Raw genomic sequence first — 23,387 nt, 5'->3', positions numbered from 1 at the left:
CTGCTCACTCCAAAGCAGCATACAGCTGCTTTTGTGCATTTTAGTAGGACAAAAAGAAGGCAGCACTCCAAGCTCCTTCAACAGCAGCAAGCAGTACTTTTGCTACAGCACTCTGAACATCAGGTGATGAAACATGCTGAGATATACTGAAGTATGTTGAAATATGATATGTTATAGCACAGAAGTTCAAGAAATTAAAATAGCTATAAACAAATGGAACAGTTTGCTCCCTCAATATCCAGTCACCACAAGGAAAAGGCCAGAGGGAGAATTCAATGCATACACAGCTGTACTAGGTTAAAGAGTGCACATAAGGTTTCTAAGAAGGGAGCTCACAAAAGGGACCTTTTCTTGTGTACCAAGACCTCTGCAATAGCTTACTAAAAACTCTTGCCTTCCTTTAATCCTTCTAACAAGGTCTTTGCATGCTACCCCTTACTGCTTTTAATTTCAAGATGCCCTGAGGCCTTTTCTAAGTCAGATTCAAAAAGTGAGAAGTGTGAAGCTCCATTTGTCTCTGTATCCCACACATTCTGCTGCCATCTTCAAAATGCAAACCTAAAAACTGCCACATGTTTACCAGGTCCTTCAGTGCCTTTTGGATGGTAGGCCTTCAATCTTTTGTTTAGAGCAGCTGGAAGCCAATGTTTCTACATGAGGGAGCACAAGAAGAAGATCAGAAAAGCAGACTAGAGCCTATGCATCCAAAGCCTTTGAAGCATCTGGGAGGACAGCTCAGCAGATGAACCACAGATGATATTGTAGCATGTAGGGGCACAGAAGAATAGACCACGGTATTTTTGCATGCAGAGGCAGATAGAAAATATAATCCCCAAGTACAGATGCCAAGTTAGCAAAACAAGGTTTGACAGAACCCAGGAATCCTGAACTGTGTCCTGTCCCTAAGTCACAAGACAGAACCTGTGCATAAAACCAAAAGAACAGGTCAGATTGCTTTTTCCTGCATTCAAACTTACTCTCTCACACCTCAATAACTGTTCTTCGCATTCCTTCTCATATGAAATCCCATGGATTGTGACACCCTTTTCACTTAAGCTGCTATCAAAAAGGTTCTCCTCTCAGCCTGATATCTACACATAGCTAAACTAATTTGAAGTCTGACATAATTTCAATCTAGATATTTAACTCAACCACATTTAACAGAATAACTTAGATTAAACCGATTCTGTCTAAACTAACAAACCTATATAATTTCTAACTGAATTATGACAATTCAGAATTTAGAGCCAATGATTTCAACTTAAAGATTTAAAAAAAAAAATCATTGCTTTAGAACAGGGACAAGTTGTGAATACACTGGCTGTACACAGTCATTTCATCAGCAAATCAAGCTGAAGCAAGATCCCAGAATCATAGAATGGGTTGGAAGGGACCTTAAAGATCATCTAGTTCCAATGCCGTGCCATAGGCAGGGATGCCACTCAGTGGATCAAGTTGCTGGAAGCCCCATCCAACCTGTCCTTGAACACTTTCAGGAATGGGGCACCCACAACTTCTCTTTGTTGTAAAAGGACAGAAGATGGCAGCAAAACACCATAAATTGTAATAGCAAAACAAATACGGGAATAGGTGTGTTTATGCAAAATATTTTAAAAAAAAATTGGAAAATACAGGTGATCTGAAGTTAACTAAACATCAGGAGTACTTACAGAAGGAAAATCCTCGGTGCAACCTCAGCGCTGCTAATACAGAATCCTTGCTTAGCTCCTCCAACAGGTCCATGTCTTTCCTGTGCTGAGGACCCCAGAGCTGGACGCAGCACTCCAGGTAGAGTCTCACCAAGGGCAGAGGGGGAGAATCCCCTCCCTCGACCTGCTGGCCTCTCCCCTTTTGGTGCACCTCAGGACGGGGATGGTCTTTTGGGCTGTCCAGCTTTTCATCGACGAGAACGTGCAAGTCCTTCTCTGCAGAGCTGCTCTCAATGACTTCTTCTCCCAGTAGGTACTCGTATCTGGGCTTGCCCTGACCCAGGTGCAACTGATCCAGCCCAAGGGACCTTGATCCGGCTCAAACTCCTTCATCTACCTTTAAAATAGTTTTCAAGTTGCTACCACTCTTAGATTTTTTTCACTCCAACCATTTCCTGTTTGAGTTTGGAATTACCCTCAAGAGCTCTCCACATGTGCTGCATTTGCGAGCTGTCCATAAGCTCCCTCTCTCTACAGGAAAAGGACATACTGCTCACCCACTCTCAGGTTACTGCCACGGGGTTTTTAAAACCCTTTGCCACTTCATGCATTTTACAGGTCACTTATAAAACATGGTGGTGAAAAACAGGGTCCTAAAGCAAAAGGTGAAGGAGCAAACAATCCAGTAAAACTGGGCGAGGCTGAACACCCAGCACTCAAACGCACCGGGTGTGGGATCTGCTCACTGCCCAGGCTCGGCAGCTCACCCGAACACCCACAGCTGGACCCAGCAGGGCATCACACAGGGAGGTAACCAACCAGCCTCTCTAATGTGTGCTTTGAGATACACCCTCAGAGAAGGCACATAAAATAAGCAATAAGGGCTATGAGATTACTATTTTTTTTCCCTTTAAAGTTTTACTGACTGGGGCACTGCCCCAAAGATTTAAGATTAATGCAGAGCCACAGAGCTCCTGGGAACACCGCGTCTCAGCTCACAGCCCGGAGGCAGCCACACAAATAGTGAGCAGGATTTGGGCTCTGGGAGCTGGAGCCTGCCTTCCTGGAGCCTGCCTTCATGCTCTCTCCTTTTCAGTCCCCCTTTTGGTGACTCTTACCTGAATTCCAATCCCAACCCCTCTCCCTCGGGCTCAGGACCCGTGAGCCACCAGGGAACTCCACAAGGGACTTGGAACAAAGCTACAGACACCACCTCCACCTCCGGCAGGAAATACAAGACCAGTGAACTCTTCTCACCTTTGCTGCCAAGCCATTTTAAAGCAGGCTACGTCACCAAAATGGCTCAAACATCTCAGCCAGGTTTTCTTTTCTCGGTGAAAGGAAGCTTGAGGAGCAGTGCTTGTCGGAGAGGGCTGTACTGTCATTTGTGTGCGGGTCTGTGTGTCCCCCCTCGCGGCAGGATGAGAGGAGGAGGAAGGTGAGCAGCCTCTGCTCAATGCAGCTCCCTGGGGCCTTCAGCAGCGTGTATCCCCCACACCATCCAGTCAGTGGAGACAGGATGGGAAGTGTCTCCTCGCTTGTGCCATTAAAAGCTGCTGTTCAACACACCAAAAACAGCTGAGCTACCTGTTGGAACTTTAGGGCTCGGTGTGCTTTGTTCAGTCAGTTCATTTTTATAGAGCTGGAGAACTCCACGGCCAAATTTAACAAGCTGTAGAGGTCTACAAGATAAACTGACCAAGAATTTCAGAATTATTCTGTGTTCTAAAGAGAGATAGAGACAGTCAGTCTGACTGCATCCAAAAATTTTATTCAGAAAATCAGCTTGAAATCGGCCATTTGGATTGACATACAATGTCTTCTTGATTCTAATACAAAAGCTGAAAAATAGACATTCTTCAAAACAGCCACAGAAAAGTTGTAAAATAATTCAGTAGAGGAGATTCATTTTACATGGCCCCTAGTCAGAACATCCATACAGATAGCAGCCTCTTCTCAGCAATATCATCCCACATGTCACAAACTTAGAACTCCAGATAGCAGAAAAGAATTCACAAAAGCTCTCAGAAAGATTCTCTGACTCAGGTATCTGTAACAGAAGTCACTCCTTATGCAGAACTGAAAGGGGAGATCAGACACACAACATGCTCCATCTACAACTGCTAGCTTGTCCTAGCACCATAACTTCCTCTTGAAACATAACTTCTTTTCTGGATAACGAGCTGGCAAGCATCGTAATACACAAGTATGTAACAGTGCAAAGGAAACTCCATTTAAGGCTCACCCATGCCAATGTAAGTGACTGAGAAAAATCATGCACATCAAGTCTGGTACAACACACCACAGAATCTCCTGCCTCACAAGTCCACCTTCTGAGCCATGAAAAGGCATCATTTATATTCTGCCAATTCTCCTTCCCCCCTTCCATATATACAGCACATACAGAACTACAAGAAATTTCTAATCCAGTTACCAGAAACCAAAACTGAAATTAAGTGCCATGGAGCAGTGAATCTGACAGCCACATTCCAAGCAATGACAATGCAGGAGCAGAGTTGTTTTACCTTGTTAAACAGCAGTTTCTGAAAACTAGACATTTTGGCAGTCCAAGACCATAAAACTTCACCAGCATTTATGTTCCTGTGCTAGCACCCTGAACTCATGATGGCTCCAGAATACATTCTCTTACGCTTTTCTTTTGGCTACTGAATCATTTAACCTGAAATAATTTAATTACTCTGTCTGCAATACAGGTATAACTTGATGCAGCCTATGCCCTGCATCCACTTCTAGACTCAAATTTTGGTGCACAGTACAGCAAGAACAGACAGGTGTGGAGGGTTATGAGGAGCAGCTGAGGTCACTGGTCTGGAGGAGACTGAGGGGAGACCTCATTGCAGTTACAACTTTCTTGTGAGGGGAAGAAGAGGGACAGGCACTGATCTCTGCAGTGACCAGTGACAGGACTCAAGGAAACACCATGAGGCTGAATCAGGGGAGGTTTAGATTAGGTATCAGGAAAAGGTTTTTCACCCAGAAAGTGGATGAGCACTGGAACAGGCTCCTCCCCAAGGAAGTGGTCACAGCACAGGCCTGACAGTTCAGGAATCACATGGTGTGATTCTTTGGGCTTTCCTGCGCAGGGCCAGGAGCTGGACTCAATAATCCTGATAGGTCCTCTTCCAATTCAGCACATTCTACAATTCTACAAGCCATGGGAGAAGTGATGTACAACTGGCATCACAGAATTCTTACGCAAATACTGACTTCAGTTCTATTTTCACTATGCACTAGGTACAGGGAACCAGCCTACCCATATATCACTCCTGAAAGAGGTGTAAAGGCATTAAATACTTCTTAAATGAATGATTACAGATTGACTACTGCTATGGTTACAGAATCTACTGAGGGACAAAACATCAGTGTAGAAAATCAGTATCTGATATCCAAAAATGCTGTGCAATATATAGCTGTCCCAAATGCTGTGCAGTACACACCTGTCCCCACAACTCTTCAGAGGGTTGTAATCACTTCCAATCCAAGCAGCCAGATCCAAAGAGACTCCCTTCCATTTCCACTGTAAGAGTTAATTACAGCACCCTCTAGTTTTCAAAACAGCATTTCGTTCCAAAGGCAACATGGACTTACTGCGTCATGCACTAAGGCAAAGAGTATGTCTACTACTTGACCCTCAAACCAAACTTACATTGTCACAAAACTGTAAGAACACATTCTGAAGAATATATTCTACTGCTAATATTTAAAATAAATAGCTGTATTTAGCATCACTCAAAAAATCCCAAAACAACCAACCAACAAAACATCAACCAATACATCACATTCTTTCTTAGAGTCTGTAAGTATAGCCACTATAATTCTTACTTCCTTTTTCCTGTTTTCTTCTCCTATGAATATTGATACTGTATTTCTCCTCCAAATCATCTTTTCCCTACCTGTTCTTCTCTTGATGCTCCCTACCCTTCCCCTTCTTGTTCCTTCTCACATTTTCCATATTTCTTTTCCTCATCTGCCTCCTCTTGGTTCCATTCTCCCTGCTTTTGGTTGTCTATAAGGTAGCAGAAGTGCTCATCACATGCAAAAGCTAGTGAGGGAAATTGGAAAGTGAAGTTAATTTGTGAAAGAGATCGCATTTGTTAACATCACTTAGATATATATGACTAGAAATGACATCTTATTTCTACAACCACAGAAATTATTTGTTTCACCATTTGCTTCGTTTACCAGCCCTCATAGGAAGTAACTTTAAGATTCCAAACCTGTTGTTTTAATCTTTCTCTTTACCCACTAAAAAACTACACCAGAAACCAAGCAAGGCATGCCAAGGCCTTGAATTTCTTTCCTGGACAGCAGATTCTATTAGGAATATCAAGGGTTTACAAGTGGCCTACTTTAGGAGGGACAATTTACACAGGTTATACTGTTATGCAACAAGCAGATTAACTGAACTTTTCACGTTAGGCATTTACGCCACTGGAGAAAAATTTTTATATTTATGGAAAAAACTTCTATTAATAAAGGCATATTCTTTATCATAAGCAAAACCAGTGAGGGTGAGGTGTTTAATTTAATCCAGTCTTAAGAGCCCACAGCTTAAGAGCCATGCTACATGCTACACTTAGGTTTAAACATTTTTAATTGTCCTTTCACAACTATGATTGTAATGAGCATGAATCATGTTTCAGCTTCCACGAAACATCTGCCAATATCTCCCATTTTTTTAAGTGTGTGGTAGATTACTGTAATGTCCTGCCACATGGAGACTCATTTTTGCATCAGTGGAAAACATACTTAGTCCAAAACATGGCAGACTGTCTCATTTATTAACACAGAGCCCTTGTGTGCTGTGGACAGTACTGATGACACAACCTCTAAGGTAGCAAGCAGATGGAATCCAGATTATTAAAAATACCATCTCTCTCCCCCTCCTGTTTTGCTAGTCTGTGGAGGCACACAAGCCAGAACTTGTTAATTTAACGGAATTCTTTCCTGACACATTTGCCATTATTAGGTGCAGGGGAAAGTACCCAGAGCATTTCAGTGGTTTGGGTTGGCTTCTATTTGTTTAAGCATAAACTGCTAACAGGTATGCTAAAAAACCACCAATAAAACAATAAAACCACTTTAGCTTTGTTGGAAAACCCAACAGCTATACAGTTTAGAGTTCTTCCCACTCTGTTTACCTGTTGTATTTAGTTGCAAGATCTGCTGCAGTGCTATACAATAGCTACCATTCTCATCCAAGCTTTCAGAGACTTCTGCACTAAAATACAAAATCTAGTGTCTTAATGTACCAAAATGCTTAGAAATTCTTGGGTTTGGAAGCAACAGGCACTTTAGATATACACGAAATGAAATGCATAAAATAAAAATATATGTGAAACTGTTTGGATCATATTAAATACTTCTCGTTAGAAACATCAAACATGTCCTTTTCAAGAGCAGTTAAGTGGGAAAAAGAAAAAGTTCCTTGGTCAGTGTGTGTTGGAGCAGAAGTGAGTATTGTTGGCACGAGTCAGCGGTCTCATTCCATTTATAAACTCTTCCGTTCAGTTCTGTATGGATATCTGATAGAGGGAGTTTCCTGCAGCAACAAAAGCAAAAGCATTCCATTAGAGAATGAAGCAAGACAGCATTTAGGAATCCACAAGAGAGAAGAAAACTTTAGACTCAGCAAGGAGAAAGTGCCAAATCTCAGTCTTTAGTGCAGAGACTAGACCTCTGAAATGCAAGGCCGAAGATGCATTTTGAGACAAACTGTTATAACCCAAATCACTGCTGTGATATTAATTATGCTGATATGATGATCTGTGATTTCAAGACAAGGTTTTGGCATTTGTAAAAAGGTACTAAATGTTAATGCTGCAACTACCTTGAAAAATAGCTGTTAGCTCCCTGATAGATCAGTTGTATAGAGAAAACCTTTGTTGTTAAGCTATATATCCAAATGTCTGTGACTTTTGCTCAGATTCCTTTTGATCTCTTTAAACAAAAAGTTTTCTGACAGTTCAAATTCAAGAATACTGGCAATCTAGTGGCTCCCTGAACAAAAGATTAATTGTATCTACAGAAAGCAAAAAATCCTTCCCTCTCTATTGCCTTTTTCCTGGACTTAGGCACTGACTTTTTTATATTTGCAAGCAGAGCTCTTCTTAGTGGTACATGGCAATCCTCAATTTAACAGAAGCCTGGAATTTGCCTTGTTATCTTGGGAGAAGGAAGATTTCCCATCCTCTCTGAAGTGCTGACATACATTATCCAGGACTCCCTGCTCACTCTGCAACCCCCAGTGCTGTAACACACTTTAATTTTACCCTTCATAATCAGAACATTCATTCCTTCCTTAGGCTACCTTACCTTCCTATGTGATTGTCTGAGGACCAGCTATACTCGTCTTTTAGCCTATGACACTGCATGAAGACACTTTACAGGACCAGATGGGATGTAACTCCCAGGTTTCTCTTTCTCAATGACACCAGGCTGGCATGGGAAATGGGTTGTTTTTATCTCTTTTTTTCATTTACCTTATGTAAGGATCGTGGAGTAGCTCAGCCAGGCAACGCAGATAATATGAGGATGAAGTTGAGGATTTTTCTAGTGTAGACACATCCACCTTACAATGACTCCAAAAGATGTCTGCTCCTCGGGGGATAATGACTTTAGTAATGATATTCTTATCATTCCCATCTACTTCCAGCAGACTGGTACATTCTTGCTCATTTTCTGGCACAATGTAGCTCTGAACAAAGAAAAGCTTTGGTTTCCCTAGGAGTCCAGGGCACGAGTCTGGTGTGAAGTAATTTTTTATTTGTTCCAAAGGGAATCCAGAACAGGTAATGTCTGTACAGAAGATGGCCTGATGACTTCCACGGCTGACCAATATGCAAATGAAGCTGTCATAACTTCTGTGCTGCTGCAACCTTGCAACTTCAACCAGTGTTTGCCTCATGGTGGCAATATTTAAATATCTGTGACAATGAACGTCATAGCCCAAGCCTCTGAAGGTCTCTTCCAACACATCTGAAAAAAGCAAAGTGTAATTACATCCCAGCACATCAAGGCTCAATTTCAACTATCCTGAAATACAGTATTTACAGTGTTTTGCTACAGGAACGAAGTAGTTTATCACAACAATTAAAAAATCAGTGTTGATCACAGTACATTACATACTTAAAGTGCTATATGCATATTGTCTTTCATGTAAGTTATCTACTTCATGATGACAAAGACAGTATTATTTGGCACATGTTCTGTTTCAAATTCCACTTTACATACTTCATTTAGAGTCAGTGTCCCAAGTTCCTAGGACTTAAAATATCAGGCAAGAAAAAACATTAGAAAATGTTTCACATAGTTGAAATGGTCAGAAATTATCTGAACAGCAGGGGAAGTCCGTTTCCCCTTTTAACCGGTCAAAATTACTCTGCATAGTTATTATAGATATACAGAACTGCAGAAAAAACACAGAGGCTCCCCTACATCAGTCAAAAATGAACCTTCTGCAGTCATTTATGCTTTCTATTATATAAAACCGACTTTAAGCGATGAGGTCCAGGTGAAGAATTCACACTGGAGTCTTAACTGTGACAGAATGGCATTTTCAGGGAAAAAAGAAAGCTGAACAAAGAACCCTTTCAAATAACTTAGAAATTAAAACTGTAGGTAGCCAAATCCTGAGATTTAACTATATTGTATTTGTGTTAACCTGTGCTGCAGGAAAATGTGCTAAGTTCTAAATAACCACTTTGGATGATTATTAATATGGGAGTGAAACCAGAAACATGGTGGTTAAAACCACAGGTATTAATTGCTCAGAGAACCAAAAGCTACTACTACAATACCTGTACCATTCTATCTTTACTATAAACCAAGTATATACATTGCCCATGCACAGTTTCTGCTATGTTTACATAAAATGCCTTACACACACATACAGGAAGCTTGACTGTTCTTTGACTTCCAAAGTTTGACAATTCCTGGCTAGCAGAGGCTATTTCAGAGCGTTAGCAGCAAGCAGCTGTACTCTACACTGCTCTCCTCAAAAAGCCCACAGTGAAAACAGGGAACAGAACTCATAACTTTCTTCAGCAAGATACAGGGTAGATCAAACCCTTTACTAGAGTGAGGTAATAAACTAGAACTACAGTTTCATTCCAATTTTTGATGAAATTTTGTACAACAATTCAAAAACTGTCCAGACTTCTTTAATTTGAAAACGAAAGGTAAATCCCCTCTATTGTATGCAATAAAACATGCTCTCAGAATTCAGGTACAAGATTCAGTATCAACACGCTCTGGCCGTGACATACTCGATGAAGCACTTCATCAGGTAGAGGGCAGCACTACACACACAAACCAAGAGGGTGATTTTCCTCTAATTTACTGATCTCACTGGCACATGCACGTAGACAAGAGACACAAAACCTGGTGTCACCTTAGTCCCATTCACACAGTTAACTGTCACAGTTTAAAAAGGAAAACAAAACCCTCAAGAAACTTAGGGCTGACACCTTAGTTTAACAATGAACTAGAAATTACACATGCTAAGCCTTGGACACTTTAAGGTAAGACAAACCACAGCATTACACGCTGCAACCTGAGATCAGAAACTCTCTCCTTCTTCAACATTAACCATCTCAGTCCTGGCACAGTAAAACACAGGCCAATACCACATAGTTCAATAAATGGGGTCTGTACATGCTCATATGCCATGAGAGACAATGAAATTTAAAGATTTATTTTTTTTTAAACAAGGATATTTTCACACCGCATGTTCTCTTTAGCTCTACACACTGAAATTTCTCTAGCAATCCTATTTTCATTTAAGAAACAGAGCTCCAAGTAGCAATTATTTTGGTACTGGAGCAGACTATGAGCTACCTTCCAGATTAAGGCTGCATAGTAAGTTCCTTGCATCCAAAGGGTCATTTGCTTTCTCAGTGAAAGAGAAGAATGGGAAAGCAAAGAAGCAGACAGCAGGACAGAGCACAGTGTTTGATCCCAAGAGCCACCAGCCCAGTCTTTCACTTCTTGGAAGACAGTCTATTTTCCTCTTGGGACAAATTCAGAGGTTTGTTTTTTTGGTTTTGTTTTTTTTGAGAGTAGAAGTGAGGAAGTGCTTTAGTACTTTAGACTGAACAATATAATTTCTATATGTAGTAATTTTATCCTTGTTCTTCTGGGGTTTTCTGGTGGGGTTTTGTTTGGTTAGTTTGGGGTTTTTTTTTCTTCTTCTCCAGAGATCACTGATGAACTTGGTAGTACAGACCAAAATCTCAAAGATGCTTCCCAGTTGCACATAAGTGAATTAAGTGCCTTCCTTTCCCCTCTTATCCATGCATGGCAGGATTGTGAATCAGTTCTAGTTCCTGTTATCCTAATGGCAAAATGTCTTGGTTTCTCTAATTTACCCAACCTATTATTGTCAAGCAAACACAAAAATTTTACTTTCCACATCCACTGCTCTTCAACAACTACATGAATAATTCTAAGTTGGTCCATCTGCTGGACCATTATGTATGAGAAAAACAAAAGATATGCCCACAAATTTCTCCTTCCCCTACACCTCCTACCTGCTACAGAACTGACTGCAAATACTCTCTTCACTTTTATTTTTAGCCTCAAGTGTTACAATGGTTGGAGAGTGAGGGCTTTTTCTGCTTATGCAAAAATCTAATTCTTGGATGCTACAAAGGCCATCAGAAAACCCCACATTTTAACCATGGCATTGACCAGAGTGACAGGTATGGTGACAGTTTCAGTTTAACTGTGTAAGGTATGACAGAAGCCTCCCATAGCTGCATTATTAATAAAGGAACAGCATGACTGCTCAAAATCTATGGTGTCTGATATGACTGCACTTCAAATCCACAACAGCCTGGGGTTTGGTTTTCTTAACTAATGGGAAACACCATCTTCACCATCTCTGCCAATAACCTGCTGTATGACTGTAGCTTAATTATTCTGTAGGTCTCTGAACATCCTTTTTCTCCCTCCCAAAATTCAGTCTATCCTCTTACAAGTTCTTTCATTCAGAGATTCTGCACCAAAAAGAACAAACAAACACTGCTTGACTAGGACATTACTCTAGTCTGGTTGGTTAATGTACAACATATTCTTTATATTAAATTGTTCTAATTATCTGAGATTAACAAGTTAAGGATGTTGAAATTCCAGAGACTTACCTGCATCATTGCCAATACAGTCTATGATCAGGCATATTCCTAAAGGCTGACTTTGCATTCTGTAAGGTTCATCAGGCCCCTGAGGAACATGAAAGGACAATTACAAAGTTGGCATGGTACTCTCTCAACTTACAGATCTTACTGTTTTCTCAAATTTTACCGCCTCAGATCTATTAAATTACATTTAGTGGTCTTCCATAGAGTAGCTAGCAGAAATGTATCTACTGGGATGTAGTATGTCTTATTTATACAACAAAAAAATCAGGAGAAATGGACTAATGATTCTTTCCCCCTATTTCTAGTACATTTGTTTTTTACTATTTTCTAGTAATTTTTGTCTCCTTGCATATGCAATCCTGCCTCCACAAATATCCTCAGGGTCTAAGACTATATCAAAAATGATAGAAGCAAGTCTGAAATGAACCTTACCTCTAAAAAGCTCTTCAAATCTGTCAGGTTATGGGGTTTTTTGCTGTATGGGGTAGAGAGGCTTTTAAAGCCCTGCACTCTGACAGCAATGGTCATTCTATAGTACTTCCAAATTAAGTATTTCTTTAAGTATAAAATAAATACTTATATAAGTATTGTAATACTGTCTCTGCCATTGAGATGTTGGGAGCTGTAAGCTTCATATTGCCAACACAATAAAGTGAGAACTTTTGTATTCTTCAGGTGTGCAAGCAAGCACTGCTCATCAGAACATTTATTTCCTTATTTAGTGGAACAACCGCCTTGTTCCTAAATAATCTGTAATGGTTCTATCACAATCCCTCTCCCCTCTAAAGAGATTAAAATCCATTTGCTACAGGTAACTCTGTGGTTCCTGTCCTACAGGAGAACTAGTGAAAACAGCAGTAGTCCGTTCTTATCATTAATACCCAAAGCATTTCTGTCTCCTGCCTGGAGCAGCAAGGGGTGAGGAGGGAAGCAAAACCAAAATTTGCTGCTTGCAAAGAAGCCCTGTGACTTGTAATGAAGATGGCAAGAGAGATCTGACCTCCAACAGGTTTTAACTTGGCCTCCACTAATAAATGTACAAGTTCTGTGTACACACCACATATACATGGATTTTGCAACTGGTACTTCCAGAGTAGCAGCACATTTTTTATATTAAAAACACGTTCTGCAAAAGCAATTCACAGAACCTGTTCATGGTTGAGAGTGTACACATTACTCTGCCTGCACACAATTAAAGAACATCTCAAAACGAAACACACAGAAAACCCAGGTAACTTCTCACAGAGGTGATCATATTTACATGCATACAAATGCACAAGCACGTACCTTATGTGACGCTGATCCCGATTCCTGAACGGACATGGGAACTGGTTCTGCTGCAGTTCAAACACACAGAATTAATCTCAGTACAGAGGTACCAGGGAGATTTGTTTGACACCAAATCAGTTATAAAGAGGAATGTATCGCACTCATCTGGACCTCTTACAGATTCTATGTAAGCCACTGAAGTTTAAAAATCCTTAAACTCTTCTCCTCTCAAGTTGTCATTTGGATTGTATTTTACATTGCTTGTGACTAGAATAAAAAAAGAATCTCTCCTACATGGAGAGAATTCAGCCAACTATCCTTAAAAATCGCCATATTTGAGCAGTATTTGGGGTTTCCAGAGAAAGCACAATACACACAGAAAGAACCTGGTACTCAGGATAGTCAATCTTATCCATGGTTTTATTAAAAAAGTATTTATTCTGTTAAAAAGTTGTGACAGTGGAAGCCCACAAAAATTTTTAATAAAGTTTTAAAACATAGCAGCACAAGCAAAGTAACTACAAGACCAAATAATGAGGCCAGGCTCAGTTTTCAGAGGTACCAAATACTCTCTGCTCCTGGTGTTATCAACTGGATTAGCCACAAACACAACTATCAAACAACAGTGCTTTTGATACAAAGAAATTAATCATTTGGCTCTTTTAGATTATCAAATCTCAGATAAAAATACTCTTACCCAGAGTATGATTTAGTCCATTTTGTAATTTTTCTTTGCTCCCATTCTGAATCTAAAATGAAGAAAAAGGGCATAATTTTCCCTTTCTCCTTCAAGAATTAATAATCATGTGTTCCAAAATAAAACACAATAGTATTTCTTCTTCAATAAAAGGATTACATGTTTTAGATTTGTAAGTATCAGCTTATTAGGATTACAAAATAACTAATGAGAAAAACCTACCAAAAGCACAAACAAACAAAAAACTCCAAAATTATTCCCCCTCAGAAAAAAATCACCAGCTTGTCATGATCAGCAAAGAAATATTTATTCCATGATCTGATAAAACAAACAAAAAAATCTCCACAGATGTGAATTTTCTTTCCCACAGAGCAGCAGGGAACATTTACTGAACACGTGACAGAAATAATCTCATCCAATTTAGCAAGACTAAAGACTTTTAGGTCATACTTCTACAATATCAGATCTGACCCAAATATAAAGAATACTGCATGCAACAGGATTTGATGACTTTTCACATACTGACATATTTTCTTAAAATGAGATTAAAATGAACCACAAAAAAAAAAAAATCTGAAAAACTCTTCTTAAAAAGCTTTAATCTCTCGATTCAAAAATTAAAAGCTACTTTCCCTGCAAGGTCTAGAGGTACAAAGAATAGTATGTTCTGTAAAATCCAGCCAAAGCAAAAAACTTTTCACAGTGTAGTAGAAAAACATCTTTCAAGATACAGACTTTATGTGTTCAACTGATAGGAAAAAACTCACAGGAGTTCTTTAAAGAGGACCTTTCTCAGTCAGAAGATTTAAATTAGACCCTAAACCCAGCAAATAGCAGGAATAACAGAAATAAACCAAGTAGTATTTTAGTCATTAGCAATCTTTCATTCATCAGGCTCTGAAAGATGAATCTCCTTTTAACATCTGGCAATATTTAGAAAGAAAGGATTTGTCTGACTTCTTGTATACTCACCCCTGAATTGTAAGGAGGATCAATCAGATTGAGATTAGTGAGAGATGCCTGACGTGCATTTACATACACTGGCTGAGAATGAACGGAGGACATTAAAGCTGCAAATTTAACAGAAACACACAAATACACCATAATACATCAACTGTTATAAAACCTAAATCTGTGAAGCATGTAAATACTTTGATTCATAACTCATAGTTTCGTTTTCAGTAAAAGCACATCTCATTCTTGCTATCAAGAGTAACCACTGCAAAAATAGCATCTTACCTTTGTGTTTGTAGTTCTGAATCTTCCTAATCAAATCTATCCTGTGAATACTTCGAAAACAGTTTTCTATCAAATCCAGCTGATTAGGAGCCACCAAATTTAGTTTCTCCAGGTCAATTACAAGAGCTAGAAAACTCTAGAACAGCAAACAAACCCCAAACATATCAGCAATTTGTTCTCTATCAGAAGCAACAAAACAACCCAGAAAATACCATGGGGAGGTGATAAAGGCTGTATAAGCCATGTAAGGATGTTGCCTTCTGAAACACTAAGGAAATATTCTGAAAGGTATAAGAATTCCTGGTATTATCAAAGGAGTAACAGAAACTAGAAAGTGATATTCTTAAAAATTAATCTTAAATTTTTGAGGAAACAGTTTTGCATTTCATTTTTGCTACAAAGCCAGTCACTGGGAATGTCACCTCACATGCCACTAAGCAAGAGGCAAGAAAAGCTTTGTGAAATTTGCAGGGCCTCTCTTTCCCTGATCAAAGAAAAAGTCTTGAAGAAGACAGAAATCTTCAGTCTTCTGTGCACAATGGGCAAGTTTTCTGAATCCTCTCTACAGACTTTCTGCTTTCTCAGAGGACTTAAATATTCAGAACACAAAGGCACAGGGAAAGGCATAATTAAAATAAATCTGTTCTTTTGTAAGTGAAGCAGAGAACAAACACAGAAAGTGACCTTGCAATTTAAGATACATTTATTCAAACGATTACTGGTTTCAGGCCCTTCTTATATGAGCTTTCAGGTCAGTATTACTAAAGACTTGTAAAAATGCCTTCTGCCTGTGAGGTTCATTCTAACACTATGCATCTAGATACAGCAAGCACTGTTCCCTGTTCTTCATGCTTCCTTCCTTGAATTAAAAACCAGCAAAATGAAATAGAAGCCACTACTCTTGTGTCCATTTTCTGATGTCTTTCTACTCCTGCCTTGCTACCCCTTGCAGCACTGTGTCCTCTCCTTTGATCTCTAGCTACTTGCCTTTTTTACTTTGATCTCTCATTGCTCCAGGGCAGAATACCAGAAAAACATACCTTATCTTTTGCCATTTTCATCCGAGGTGTATAATCTCTGAGCAGAAAAACAAGAGAACCCACTTCCTCTTTTTCCAGATTCTCATTTATCTCTACCATCAGTACCCTGAAAAAAGTCGAGATATTTCTAAAGGATTAGCTTGAAGCAAGATCCCTCCCTTGCCCAACTACTCAACTTCTCCCAGGTTCCAGTCTTAATGTATCATTTCTAATTAATAAACAGGCAAAAAACCCTACTCTGCTACAAGATCCTACTCTTGCTAATTAGCACCTATGTTATTCACACTGACTGTGTAATAGCCACTGTTAGGAAAACAAAAGTCTCCTTAATGTTTCAACAGAGAGTGAGACAACAGAACACATCTTTAACTTTTTCACCTATCAGTTTCAGGGTTTTTATTTTAGTGAGAAGTTAACACAGGAAAATCTTCCTTGTGACTACCTGTGTTTCTTTCTGAAGTCTCTCAAAGAAAATAACTAGAACTTCTTAATTTTAGCCTCTCAAAACTAATAGAGTAAAAAAGTAGTAAGAGAAGTCCCTTGAGAAAAGCTATACCACATAGTTATGTGAACAAAGCAAACTAGAAAATCTCTCTAACTAATGATGTCCCTTTAAAGTGACGTTTTTATCTTCTAATCTAGGATTTTACAAACATCATTGGTTTTATTGACTAACAGATCCTAAAACATAGATGCTTCTAATTCCACGACTTGTCAGAAACCACTAAGGTTTAATTTAGGGACTAAACTTGACATATTCTTTTCACTGTAACTCTAGATATAATGTTCTTTTCTACTTTTTACCTTTAATAACTTTTAAAAAAATAAAGAACCAACCCTCCCATCCCTCTCCAAAACTAAGAAAACCCCCCCATTTACTTCGAATAAGATAGCACAGCTTTGAAATCTGAAGTAGATATATTACCTGTAATCAGGGATAAGTCTGAGACTCCTGGCAAGGTTAATTTCCACTGTTGCTTTCTCAGTGTTCAAGATCCTCCTCAGCAAGTCAAACCTCTTAACTCTGTAGAGCAGCTCAGACAAGCCAACAGGAGACAGTTTCTCCCTCTCATTCAAAGCTGCCAAGATCTCTCTAAGATCGGCAGTGGCCAAGTCAGGAGCAAGGTCTCGGCACAGGAAAACCATCATCTCTTCTTCTTCTTTATCCAGTTCTTCTTGAATCTGGTGAATAAGGGCAGCTGGCACTTGGCACATGGTCACCACTTTGTTGCTGTGCCTTTAAAATTGCCAGCCTACTGGTTTTAAACGGGAAACCAACACGACATGAAGTCCATGTCTATCACAGCACTTCTCTGGCGTTCATTCTTAACAAGATGCATTTTTACAAGAGCAGTTCTGTGGGAGAGAATTAAAAGTTAATTAGTCAGGGATCTGCTGTACAAGTTCACAGCCAATTCTCCTAACTGAAGTATTTTGCTTTCAACTAAAACTCCAACTTAGTCTTCACAGACCTCCTGTGCTCAAGGGACTCTCCCAGCTGTTCATCACAGAACTAAAAGTACTTGATAGATCATACTAATCAGAAAGACATGCGAATTCTTTTTAAAGTGAATTACCTTAACACCGATCTGTAAATTCCATAGGAAGTGAAACAAAAGTCATCATCTTGCTGATGAGTGGTACTTTAAGTATTTCTGAAAGCTCTGACCTTTTCCCAGCAACTCTCCACCCCTCTGCTCATCTCTAGCTTTTCTCCTCTAAAAGTCTCAAGCCATGTTTCAGGAAGCTTTTGGAGCTAAAAGGTAGTGCAATCATATATAGAAGATAAAAGAATGAAAAAACCTCCCACATACAAAACCACTGCTATCAGGCATGCACTTGGTCTTGAACTAAGTAAAAATTACAGAAATATTCATAATATAACATGTAATGTTTTAAAACACTAATTAGCTGTAAATACAGGAGTGTGTGGTTTTTCTTACTTATTAGCATCATTTAAAGTGATTCCAATCTGAATGAGTTACTGGGGTTTTCAGGATTCTCCATACACACCCTTCATGCTCAAAAAGATTGAAGAACCACCCAAAGAAAAAATTCCAACCTTCAATATGCAAATTGGTTAACTCTGAAGGTATAGATAAGCCCCAGAGTGTCTTTTTCTTCGTGTAACATTCATGTGTCACCATACTGAAAACTGAAATAAAAACTCCACCCTAGAAAACCCCACAGCCATGTGATTAACAAAATCAGTAGGGTGCTATGCTCCATTTCCACTGCCACCAACTCTGGAAATTCTATGTAGTCTCCTCTGATCTCCATTACATACATGGAGAAAGGTGAGATGAGCAACCTGAAGACAAATCTCAGTCCTTAAAAGGTGTTTGATCACTAAAACGCATAGTTTTGCTTAAAACATACTGGAAAGCAAAAGCCAATACAACTTCAAAGTCTGACATACTGAAGATTCTAGCACCTGAGGAAGATTTTTTTAAATCATTTTCAGCCTTTTGTTACACCTTCTGGAAGTTACAAGCAACAATGCCCTATATTGTGTTCATAAATGAAGCAGATGAGATAAACTCGCCTACAAGCACACCCCACCCCAAGTTCTGTTTAAATGAAAAATAACTCTACAAATCTCCTTGCCTTTCCTCAGAAAGGAAGTAAGAAACAGATATGGTTAAACCCACGGACTGGGTGGCACCGCCCACTTAAAGAGGGTATCAGAGGATAAGCAGAGGAACTCCTCATACATTCTAATGTGTTTTGGAGAATGTTCTATCAGAAAAAAAGCATATTAATTGCTAACTTATTTTTAATGTAGCATCAAACATTGGTGAGAATTCTACAGAAAGACACAGACTGTTTTCATGCCATAATGCAGTCAAGAAAGGGGAGACAGAAAACACTTTCATATGATACTATCTCCCAAATACAGCTGGGACTTTCAAAAGGACTTGAGGAAGTTTTAAGTATGACTCACTCTAGAGCAAGCAGGAATTTAACAACTTTTGGCCATTTTCAGAAATCTCACGAAAACTTTTAAACTATTCCAGTTGATTTTTATCCAGTCTTTTAAACCTAGTTAAAAAATGAGGGAGAGTGTGTGTGTGTGTGTGTGTGTGTGGTAGAGAGTAATTTTCTACGGAGTTGAAATTTCATACAAGCAAAATTACTATTTATATGTTACTTTAAAAACAATCTGCCTTTAAAACACATATAAATTATTTACTTTGTGAACTTCCTTTATATAAGCTAAATCACATGCTCATTATAAAAAATGCTGATCATACCTTCAGTGCTGAAACTGTCTTACCTGTGTGCACGTCTGTCCACAAAAACATTGGAAGAGTGGCATGTGACCATTGCCAAATCACTGATCCAGATCCAGCACACACTGGTTTCCATCCAGTATTTTCCACTGATGGTCTATCGACAGTTTGTTACATCAACTCTGCTGGACAAGAATCAAGACCAAAAATTATTGTGGGGGGCCTACTTCCTAATTTTAAGGGGGGGGGTGGGGAAACAAAAGAAAAATGACGTGGGATCATGTGTTCTTCTGTATGATTCCTCTAGACCAGGAACCACACTCTAAATAAAAGGAAAAACTGTGCACACACAGTGATTTGCCAATAACATTCACTGGGTACTGTGTGCAGAGTGAGTACAAGCAACATGAAGTAAGATTTTAGTATAAACTAAACCAGTTTATAACTTTGCAACAAAAAACCACGTGCCCATATTTTGATAGCAGGCATGTCACAGGACTGGGGCAAGCCCAGTGCATTCCATGTGCTTTTGTCTGAGCCAGATCCACTTCACTCGAAGAGATGAAGGGGCCATCTGATGACTTTCTCGAACATAACAGATACAGTTACCACAGCCACAATAATTAAAGTGAAAGCAATGGCAACATAAACCCCAGCAGCCTGACTTTTTATTTAGATTACCCGGGCATTGCAACACCACGTACACTGAATGTAGATTCTCTACAAAGAGGATCAAAAAAACAACTTGTCTTTTAAGACAAAAAAGTTCATACTCAGAGATAAAGCTGCCCCAATAATTTCTGCGTTCACGCTCATGTGTAATCAAAGTTTGGTTGTTTTTTTTTTAACGCCCTTGCAAGGAGCAGTAAATGACATCATACTAAAACTTCACACACGAAGATGCACAAGGCTCCAGCTAACTCCCTGCTTGCCATTTTATATATCTCGAACGTTTCACAGTCACCTTTCCGGCAACAAAAACAGGATATAACCCCAGCGGGTGCGGCCGACGTGGAAAACGATCCTTGTTTCCCAGGATGAGTTGACGTGGAATACCCCAGGCTCGGAGGGGAGCAGGAGGTGAGCTGGCGCCGGGTGCGCTCCGAGGCTGCTCCGCCCTGGTTCTTTGTGCGAACAGCGAGGGCGGCGGAAGGGCTGCGCTCCCAGCCGCTGCCAGATCGCATTTTTCAAAGTTGCAGAGCGTGCTCCGCAGCTTTCATAGCTCCCGACTTCCTCATCGCCCTACGCCCTTTCACAGAAGGAAGGACTTGTGCGGCATACTTTGGAAAAACAGGAAATTCTCTCAGGAACTTGGGCATTCCTTATTATTCTGTTAGGCTTAAACAGCGTAAACTAGCAGTGCCCGCGCTAAGCTTTGTACATATGCACTCTTTTTAACGCCCCAGTCCTCCTAACAACACCCGCCCCCCTCTCCCCTCCCCACACAAAACAACAACTAGACGTGGTTTATGCAGTTTTCCACTCAAATTTCTAACGACGTCATTTTAGACCGCATTCGGTTTCGGTTCCCCCCGCAAGCCAAGGCCAGGCTCAGGCCCCGCTTGCGCCGCTCGGCCGGACAGAGGGAAGGGGACCCGACCCCGCAAGCACGGTGTGTGAGCTGCCAGCGCTGAGAGCGCAGCGGGAGAAGGAAAGCGTAAGGAAAGGAGGGGGGAAAGGTAGAACGCACCCAGACGCGCCGGGGAGGTCTCATCTACAGCAGCCGAGCTCGGCCCAGGGAGCAGGGAGGAGGCGGGGGCGGTGCCGGCCCGGCCAGGCGAGGCGAGGCGGGGTGAAGAGCTGTGCTTTCCGTTCCGGCTCCGCGCCGGGAGACGGAGCTCGCAGCGCTCTAAACGCGCCCACCCGGCTCCCTCACCACGGAGGCGGGGCCGGGCCGTGCGGCACCGCCCTGCTCCTTACCTGGACACGCACTGAGGGGCTGCCGAGCGGGGCAGCGCTGCGAGGGGAGGGAAGGCATGGGACGGGATGGCATGGCACAGCATGGCATGGCATGTTGGCAGCGCTGGGAGGGGAGGGAAGGGCATGGGACGGGATGGCATGGCACAGCATGGCATAACATGGCACGGCACGGCATGGCGGCAGCGCTGGGAGGGGAGGGAAGGCATGGGACGGGACGGGATGGCATGGGACGGGATGGCACAGCATGGCATGGCATGTTGGCAGCGCAGGGAGGGGAGGGAAGGCATGGGACGGGATGGCACGGCACAGCATGGCATGGCATGTTGGCAGCGCTGGGAGGGGAGGGAACAGCGGGAGCGCGGTCCTGTGTTCGGTGCGTGCACAGGAGTCTGCAGGCTGTGTTTTTGTACCGCTGCCGGTACGGGGACAGACAGGACGGCTCTGTAATGCCCTGGGAGCTATTAAGTAGTAGAGCGTTTTTCAGTGAGCGGCTGCAGACCTGGGTTCAGTGTGAGTACGTGTTTTGGCTGGGGCTTAGGCAGATGTAAGTCCGTACTTGGTTCATGTCTTGCTCTATATGAATTCATTCATAGTGAGGATAATGTAAAGGTGTGTGAAGGTTGTATGCTTCCCGTTGTATAATCTTAAATAAATACCTTATTCCTGAAGACTGGGTGTTGCAATTCCCAGCAACTTCCATGAAGCCATTTACTGAGCTGCTAGCGGTGCAGCTGGACCTGCTCGCCAAAAGGCCTAAAATCTGAAATTCGGAGCTATTTTGTCTGCTGAACTAGACAAAAGCCACCTCCATATGCGGTGAAATTAGATACATGCAACTCCCAGCTCAATGGATTTCAAAGCATTTACAGCGAGTCATTTTTTTGGTGCTGCTAAAAATAGAGCAGTGGAAGCACAGTACTCTGGGATAGCATGCACAGAGTCATACTGTCTTTGGAAATGCAGGGAAAAAGGAGGCAGGAGGTAATCACCCACAGTAGAATTTGGTCAGGTACCAAGTGACAGCTCTTTGGTTCTGAAAAAATACATGTTTTCTTACTGAAACTGTGTGGTCAGGCTCTCCCTGTAATATCAGTCATTCAAGGGTATCCCAGTATCCTGGCTATTAAGATGTGGCATTGGATCGGTGCTGATTCAGAAGGCAACCAGCTACCTGCTGTGAATCAGTATGTACATTTTCTCCTTGGATCTGTTCCAAACAAACACATAAAGGCTAATAAAAGAGGATTAAGGAGATGGTATGGCTGCAGACTTATTGAAGAATTTTTTTTCTTTTGTGAAAGAAGAGTGAGTGATTTACCCATTTAACACAGCCATTACTGGAGCTACCAATATACTCTTTTGTTTACGTGCTCCACTTTTTCCTTAATGTACCTAATTTTTATATGCTTATTAAATGGCTTTCACCTTTTTATAGGCAGCATTTGGAAATTGTATGCAAGGTTCTTCATTCTTCCCTGTTTCTTTGTTGAAATACCACATTGTCTTCCATAGCTACTCATGTGAACTAGAACTGTAAATTAGTATAAATGTACAACATGGTTCATAGCAGTAAGACTAGATATTAAGGAGAAGAGATGGTCCTATATGTTTCAGTGCAAAGGGCTCTGGATATGAATCTCTGGCTTGGACATACTTCTTTTGATGTGCTTTCATAACAGGTGATATGCTTTAATAACAGGTTTGGTCTATTTAATTTTGTAGATTCTCCTAGTTATGTAAATCAAAAGTCTAAGAATGTATGTCTCCTAAAATACTATGCACTTATCTTTTATAATTTGATAAGTAGATCAGGATGACTATGCTCCATCTGTATGCACAAATGGTGTCACTAGTTTAATTTGCTATGTGTTGGTGTTGGTTTCATTATTTAAAAAAGGCTCAGTCACTAAGGGAAGTGACTAATTTTCAAGGAGTTTTCTTTTCCATTGGAATAATGGTGAAAGGATTAGATTATCTGACTTTCAGATTTCTCTTTGGCCTACAATTGAGGACAGAGAATGTATAAAACATCTGTAAAATCAATTTCCTTTCATACATGTAAAACAGTTTGGATGAATTCCTGAATGTTTTGATACCCACAATGAAATCAGTAAATTTAACTGGAAGACAAGCACGGGTCCTGAGTATATTCCTGTCAAAACCCTCGAAGCAACTGCTCC

The 23,387-nt window shown here is 40.7% G+C and overlaps 1 protein-coding gene across 3 annotated transcripts; it reads right to left on the bottom strand.

Moving 5' to 3' along the window:
- Positions 1-3,400: 3,400 nt before the first annotated feature.
- On the bottom strand, positions 3,401-21,133 carry CFLAR (CASP8 and FADD like apoptosis regulator). 3 transcript variants are annotated; one of them, XM_050339987.1, is made up of 11 exons: positions 20,978-21,133; positions 19,332-19,469; positions 16,980-17,410; positions 16,055-16,160; positions 15,015-15,150; positions 14,748-14,845; positions 13,776-13,827; positions 13,097-13,146; positions 11,813-11,891; positions 8,153-8,648; positions 3,401-7,212 (listed from the first exon to the last, which is right to left on the bottom strand). In XM_050339987.1, the coding sequence occupies exons 3-11, from the start codon at positions 17,267-17,269 to the stop codon at positions 7,074-7,076; spliced, it is 1,446 nt and encodes a 481-aa protein (XP_050195944.1). In that variant the 5' UTR covers positions 17,270-17,410; positions 19,332-19,469; positions 20,978-21,133; the 3' UTR covers positions 3,401-7,073. The 3 variants fall into 3 exon arrangements, with proteins under 3 accessions (XP_050195944.1, XP_050195947.1, XP_050195946.1); XM_050339990.1 differs by having other exon boundaries at positions 13,097-13,143; XM_050339989.1 differs by having other exon boundaries at positions 19,332-19,472; positions 20,978-21,117.
- Between the last annotated feature and the right edge of the window lie 2,254 nt (positions 21,134-23,387).

The sequence above is a fragment of the Myiozetetes cayanensis genome, unplaced genomic scaffold, assembly GCF_022539395.1.
Source record: "Myiozetetes cayanensis isolate MyiCay16 unplaced genomic scaffold, myiCay2020 scf9, whole genome shotgun sequence".
In the NCBI taxonomy this organism is placed as follows: Eukaryota; Metazoa; Chordata; class Aves; order Passeriformes; family Tyrannidae; genus Myiozetetes; species Myiozetetes cayanensis.
The sequence above is the reverse complement of the archived record's forward strand: the minus strand, read 5'-3'. Positions and strand labels throughout refer to the sequence as shown.